At 37.5% G+C, this 7603-nt stretch overlaps 1 protein-coding gene across 1 annotated transcript; it reads left to right on the forward strand.

Annotated features, from left to right (window-relative positions):
- The first annotated feature begins 1566 nt into the window (after nucleotides 1-1566).
- On the forward strand, nucleotides 1567-7032 carry LOC140798111 (eukaryotic translation initiation factor 4B1-like). Its single transcript, XM_073151850.1, has 3 exons — nucleotides 1567-2868; nucleotides 4553-4966; nucleotides 6686-7032. The coding sequence occupies exons 1-3, from the start codon at nucleotides 1721-1723 to the stop codon at nucleotides 6708-6710; spliced, it is 1587 nt and encodes a 528-aa protein (XP_073007951.1). The 5' UTR covers nucleotides 1567-1720; the 3' UTR covers nucleotides 6711-7032.
- Nucleotides 7033-7603: the final 571 nt, after the last annotated feature.

The raw sequence follows: 7603 nt of genomic DNA on the forward strand, positions 1-7603 counted from the left end.
TTCTTTCCCTTTTATCTTAATCCACAGCATTTAATACTACTTGTTCCTATTTTCTATTCCTAGTAAATCTTGTTAAGATGGTGTTGTTGACTTAGTGATCCTGCCGTAGAGCACCATGTGACCAGCGCTCAGTCCGGGGCCAGCTGTGATTAGGTGGGGACTGCTATTTGTCAAGAACTTTTTAGCGAATTTAGGCAAGTGGTCTATCCACTCTTGATTCATTATTTGATGTGATAGCATAAACATATATGACATGGTAATCTTTGCATTCTAGCAAAACCTGTCTACATAGTATATTGCTTGATATGATTTGTTATTTATTTAATGTGATGTGCCGCATGTTTAGGTAACCATGTTTACTATTCTATTATGCTAAACTTAATTATCTTGTCATGACATTTGCAAACGTACATGACCCGAAGGGGATGATTCTATGTCTTGGCAATACCCGACACCTCCCTAGCCAAGGTTAGAGACGGGGGATATTTTATAGTAAATATAGTAGGGCCAACGCCAGAGGTCTCAATCTATGGATCCCAAACAATCAAGCAGTCGTTTTGTCGGGTAATGGGCAATTTTTAATCGATCGATAATAATCTATCCCTTAAGGGTGCTTAAACTAAAAAATAAGAGTAGAATGACATAGACCTAGTGGTACCTAATGACGCAGGGTAAAGACGTCCGTAGATAATAGCTCATGAGATTTTCGCACTTTGGTGCAATGATGTGGAGTCACAGGCTCAGTGTGGGCTTACGATTAAGGTCCTTAAGCTGCGCAGGCAGATGATTGTTCATGCTATTTATCGGGTTATGGTTTCATATTTTATTCTGAACTTATAATCAGGGATCTATATCCCCATTTTATAACTATTTTGATCATGTACTCCTGTTGTGGCCTGGGGACCGTGTTCCGCTTAAACTATTTAGATTCCTTGTTAAATGGCATGTTGTCGAGCTTCTAAACCCCTATGTAACCCTCATTGTAAGCCTGTGAGAGCCACGTGACGATATTGAGGTGTTATATTTAGTGTTTTACTGAAATGATAAAAATAGAGCATTTTGGTATTAATTATAAGATAGAGTCTTAGCAAAGAATATAAGGTTTGGAGCAGGGGTAGTTTGATAAAAAAAAAATTTACATAATTATTACTTAAAATTTTAAATTATCATGATTGTCGTTACATTCTTTAAAATATATTATTGCATTCTTTCAAAAATGTCCTTCTATTATTAAAATATAATTAATCATGAAAAAACACAACTCGGATTTTTAAAAGAAAAATATTTTACTTTAAAATAATTTTAAAGCTGTCTATATTACACCAATACCATAGTACAGCAATAATATTTTCTTTATGCTAAATATTATAAATTTAAAAAAAGAAATACTTATACGTGTTTATTAATTTTAATTATAGTCTTATTAGAAATATTTTGTTAAAAGCTAATCATAATGATAATTTTAAAATATTTTAATAGCAATTATAATATTTTAAAGAATAACGATAATTTTCAAAAGGAGGGGAAAAATACCATAAAAGCCGTCAATTTTCGGTATTTTAGCCTGCGCGCGTTAGAATACCTCCGTCCTACCCAACAGGATCGTTCTTTCTTTCATCGATTCCATCGCATAGTGCTTCTCTAGTTCTCTTCTCCCGCTACTCCGTCGAAACCCTAACACTAACCCTAATCCGTTCAAACCCTCCATCACAATCTTCTAATGTCTAAACCATGGGGCGGAGTCGGCGCGTGGGCCCTCGAGGCCGAGCGCGCCGAGGCCGAGGAACGCGAGGCGGCTGCGGCGGCGGCGGCCGCCACGAGTGCCGCCGCTGATATTTCCCAGAGCTTCCCCAGCCTCAAGGAGGCCGCCGCCGCAGTCGGAAAACCTAAGAAGAAGAAGGCTACCCCCTTATCCCTTGCCGAGTTCGGCACATACGTCGGCCCCGCTGGGGGCCGGCGGAACCCCTCCGTGGAGCCCAGGGGCCTCACCCATGATGAAATTCTCCTCCTCCCAACTGGTCCCCGCGAGCGATCTGCAGAGGAGCTCGACCGCTCCCGCCTTGGTGGCGGCTTCCGATCGTATGGCTACAACTCCCGGAGGACCGAAGAAGGCGAGGGTTTAGGTTCAAGGAGGCAGTATGGTGCTGGATTCGATGATGAGCAGCGGCGCGGCCCATCGGCTAGGGTTTCTGATCTCGATCAGCCATCACGGGCGGACGAGGTGGATAATTGGGCTGCGAACAAGAAGTCTTTTGCGCCGATAGATTCCGGGAAGGGAGATCGGTATGGTTCAATGAGGAGCAACAGCAGCTCGAGGGTGGATGATGTCGATGACTGGTCTCGTGGGAAGAAGCCGATTGCTTCCAGGCACGACAGCTTTGGGTCGGGATTTAGGGATTCTTCTGGTCCATCAGATTCCGACCGTTGGTTTAGGGGAGGCAGCGGAGGAGTGAGGCCCCAAAGTGAGGAGCGAGAAAGGCCGAGACTTGTTCTTGAACCACCGAAGGGGGATGTTAGGGTTCCGAGTGAGAGTGTGAGCACTCGGCCAAGCCCATTTGGTGCTGCGAGGCCTAGAGAGGAAGTTTTGGCTGAGAAAGGATTGGATTGGAGGAAAATGGATACTGCTATTGAGGTGAAGAAGACCAGCAGGCCGACTAGTTCTCATTCTAGTAGGCCGTCTAGTGCTCAGTCAAGCAGGCCTGGCAGCCCTGCGGTTCAAGTTCTGGCAGCTGCAGGAGAAGGAGCTTCGAGGACACGGCCAAAAGTGAACCCTTTCGGTGATGCAAAGCCTCGAGAGGTTGTGTTAGAGGAGAAAGGAAAGGATTGGAGAAAGATAGACCTAGATCTAGAACATCGTGGGGTTGACAGGTTTTTACTATACTCCCTTTTTCAAATAGCATGTTCTTGTAGTTTTTATGTTGTTCTTTTATATTATCTACTACACTTTAGCAGGAGGAACTAACACTGGTCATCTTTGTACTTCTGTCTTTTAATGATCAATGTTCTGTGACACTGTTGATTACTGTTTCGTATGTTGTTTAGTTGCTTATCTTTGCTGTTATAGAGATACCAAGAGATGTGCTTAATTGTTTTCTGTCATCTAACGCAAATAAAATGCTTCTTAAAATCCCTTGTCTTGCCTACATTTCCTTTGTTTACCTTTTAACTATTGCATTTTGATATCCTTAATGAGCTTCATCATCAAAAGCCTCCATTTCCTGCTATTTGAAACCTCATCTTGATCGTCTTTTAGGTAGTGTATGTCATTAGCTTGTTGATGAAGGATTATGACATGATATTTTGTCTAAGGAGAATATAAGAAATGTTCATAGTTGTGATATTCCTTGTGATATATTGCCTTTAATGAAACATACTGTTTTTGTTTAGGGTGATACTGACAAACAAATGACTAAAACTTGATTGCTATGTTTCCTTTAATTTTCTGAAAATTGGCCTAGTTGTGTAATGTACAAATTGGATGATCCTTGGAGGTTTGATTTTAGGGTTCCTCTTGGCACATTTGTTATGTCAACTTAAAAGATTCAATGTTGAGTGATTATGTGACCTTTTTCCTCATCATATCATATTATTTTTTAACAATCAAAGATTTTCTTGTTATTATTGACTACTATCTTTATCTTAACATTATGTTTGATAGGAATATTATTATTTCTTCTTAGGGCTTACTGTTTCATTTGGATTAATTTTGAGTTTAATGTTGATATTAAGGTAAACCTATTTTAGTGTAATGTAGAATACAAAATGGAACTCACTCTTCACGTTGTTGATGCATATTACCTTCATGTCTTAGACTCTTTAGTATTTTTGATGTGAAGTGATCACATTATGTTTCTTAGAGATTTAGAAGGCACACCAAGGGTGAGTGATATTAGATGAGATTTTTGTTAGTTAACATGTTATAACATGTTTGCTTTTGGATATATATTGTTGTTCTAATCTCTTAAGGTTTAGAGAAAGTGGGTGTAAAGATGGTTATAGTATATGACTTGACATTAGTAATACTGACTAAATCTCTATTTTAACTGTTTTGGTTATTGACTGATAATATATTGCCCATTTGAGTTTTAGCTGATCACAAATAGCTATTCCTAAGTGAATGCCTGCTCTTTTGTGATTAAAAGCACTGAAGGAGGTTTCTGTAGGATAGAATTAGACCACATCTGAAGAGTTAGATGCCTCAAATTCCAGTTTGGTAGCTACCTAAACTTCTTTGAATGTCCTTTATTTAAAAATATTATGATACTTCCAGTTTCAAGTTTTAATTAGCAAGATCAGGCAATAATTGAGAATCCTAATAGCCTGTGGTACATGCCTTGGATCTTTTTTACCTTGATTATTGTTGTGATATCACAGATATAAGGTTTATTGGTTTATTGAAATAAAGAAACCTTATATCCACCACTTGACATTGTGAAATTTTAAAATCCTTATGAATTGGAATTTTTCTCGATTAAATGATCCCTTCTTAATTCCTTGGAGTGATCTCTCTTATATGATTTTGTATTTTTGTTCTGGATTTTAATTTTTTTAGAGCTGAGACTGCTGAAGAAAGGATGATTAAAGAGCATATAAATCATCTGAAGAAAGCATTGGAAGAAGCTGAGACAAAAATGAGCGATGGTTCTGCACAAGTTTCTACAGGAATAACAAGCCTACGAGAGCAGATATTTGATAAAGAGAAGGAGCTGGAGCTGTTGACAACTGAGTTGGATGACAAGGTTCGATTTGGACAGAGAACCACTGATGTTAGGCCTGGCTCAGGAGCAGGAAGGGTTACTATGTTTTCACAATCTGATGTATCAGAAGAGTCACAGAGTACAGAGTCCATGGGAAGACCTCATTCCCGTGGTGGCATATTAGACATGCGGGCCAAGCCAGTTGATGATAAATGGGGATTTCAGGGAGTTCAAGATAGGGGCTCTTTTGGACGCAGAAATTCAGACAGGTTTGTGCACTTTAGCACCTTTAATGATCTGTTATTTACTTGCTATTAATTGCATCTGAAACGTCTGCTTCTCTTCTAAAGGCATATAATTTGTTGGCCTTGGTAAATATGTGTAGTTGGTTATATCCAGGAGCACAACTATATGTGCCCTTAATGCGCCGTAGTTTTCTTTATCTTTTATTGTTACACAATGTTAAGGTATGGCCAAAGGATTGTTTTGCCATGGACATGCGCCGACACTCGGGACATCGGACATGCTCATATTCTAAAATTTTTTATTAAAAATATATTAAATGTGTGCTAGTAGCGCGCAAGGGCGTGCCGACTAGCATGTGCCGTGCCGATGGTGGCATGGCACGGCCATTGTTGACTTTACCTATGTCACCTATTGACTATTTAAGGGAATGTCTTCAAAGATCAATAACACAGATTTCGGATAATTGTACTAAAAAAACGAGCAACAATAAAGAATTCATATATTGTTGGGTAAGAATATCTTGCCTCACTATATGTAATGTTATGTCTGCAAATATAGTGGGGCATCACAAGTTTTGTTGCCAATTTCTGAAATTGAGTTGAAATCAACCAAGAAGGTTAGGACTTTCAAGTTCCATCAATCTAATTTTGAGTTTGGGGCCAAATTTATATGGAAACAATTTCCCCCCAATTTTAGATAAAAATTCAAGCCAAATTAGGGAATTGGGGTGATCAAACTTTATGGGTAGATCTGTAAATTATTCTGCTTAAAATTTTGCACCATCTAACATGACTTAAATTCATTCATTTTTTATTTTTATTTTTTGGAATTAGGCATGGTTCTCTTGGATTACAATTCTCTTTTGAAAATAGAGAAGAGTTATGACATTGAAGTGAAACATCTGGTGAAATGAGGGGCAATCTTATGCAAAATCCAAAATCCTTCCTCCTTTTCCGATGGTTGTCAAACTCAGTTTGTGCTTGAAATGAAATTTTTAACTTAGAGAGAGGAGCCTCTTTATGACCTGTAGACTTTAGTCATGATCCTGTTCTCAGGCTTGCTAGGCTGCCATCCCAGGGCAAGCAGCAAGCATTTTTCAGCATTTCAATATTTGATCTCACATAGTTGAACTTAGGTCTTGTTGTTCTAAATGATTGCTGACCCATAAGAAGCATGTTACTGGACTTCTGTTTATGCTTAATAAAAAGTAGAAGAATCCCTTCTTAAGTATCTGATGTTGCATTCATACCACTTACTAGGGGTGAAAATGGTTCCAATACGGATCAGATGGTAGGAACACCATATCCATATCCTCTGCTGGTATGAATACAGATAAGGATGAAAATAGGATGTCTGAAATATTCATATTTGATTGTTAAATCAATGAGAATCAGAGTACTACTCAAATATATAACACAATATGCAAGAAAAACATATTATTTAGTTCACTTATAACCAACCTTTGTTCTATTTTTATATCACTGTCTACATTGGCCAGTATTCTGGTGGTCATTTATATTTTTGCAGCTAAAAGGCCACCAGAGTACTGGCTAAATGTAAGTATAACTGAAAACATTTTGGCTTATGAGAACAGAGGTAATTTTGATAAGGTCTTTTTGAAGTAGTTTACATCTCAGTAATACTATTTCTTAGTACACTGAGCTGTTTATTTCAGTAACTCCGTTTCTTGCTAATACACAGCTGTTCATATCTTTTTTGCCTCCTTCCATTTTTTGTTTCAGGTCAAGGTCCAGGGAGAGATGGTGAAAGCTGTTCGTAGAATCCTTCTATATGATCATTCTCTTTCCACTCCCTCTCTTGTGTTTTGGGACTATAAACGTGTTATTTAGTTTTTTTTCTTCTTTTTCCTTTTAGTCAGTATTTCCCTTTGTTCCCTATGGAAGAGTGGCGAGAATCACAGGTAATGGAGGTTACTTCTCGTCGCATGATTTATTTTACCTTGATGTGGTGTATTTGGATTCTTTTTTCCATGTCAAGGCAAGCGGCAGTAGCCTTTGAGACTAATTATAAAGTACTGTCCTGTAAGGATACAAGTTTTTTATATATTTACCAGAGATCTTTAAGGCCACGTGTTATGTATTAAGACTTCTGCATGCAGTGCTTTTATACATTGAATTACTTACCCAGATTATGGAGCTCATTTTATTGTTCACAATTTCGTTCTTGTTGAAAATGATATGATCTGGTTTTGAAACGAAAAGCTTTTATTCAAACAAATGGTGGCAGTAGATACAGGACAAAATCATTTCAGCTGTTATTATAGTTTCGGCCTTTAAATTGGACTCAATTTGTATTGGTCTTCAGAAGTTTTCTACGGTCATTGAGTTTTTGACTTAGACGCCTTTTTTATTGTTTTTATTAAAATTGATTGCTATTGCTCTTTAAATTTATTACTAAATGAGGTCTAGTTTACTAGTTTTAATAAAAATACTAAACTAATTAATATTTTTATTGTCATTTGTCAAGCAATTTTTTTTAACTGCTGAAAGATTAAGTTAAAAGAATTTATATATATAAGAAACTAATCAATTCAACATTTTAGGAGCAGATAAAAATGTTGAACTAATAAATATTTTTATTTATCTCAGTATAGTATTTTTATTAGGTCTAATAAATTAGACCTCGTTTGATAATAAGTT

Source organism: Typha latifolia, chromosome 11 (assembly GCF_019914945.1).
Source record: "Typha latifolia isolate L0001 chromosome 11, TyphaL0001v2, whole genome shotgun sequence".
Classification (NCBI taxonomy): Eukaryota; Viridiplantae; Streptophyta; class Magnoliopsida; order Poales; family Typhaceae; genus Typha; species Typha latifolia.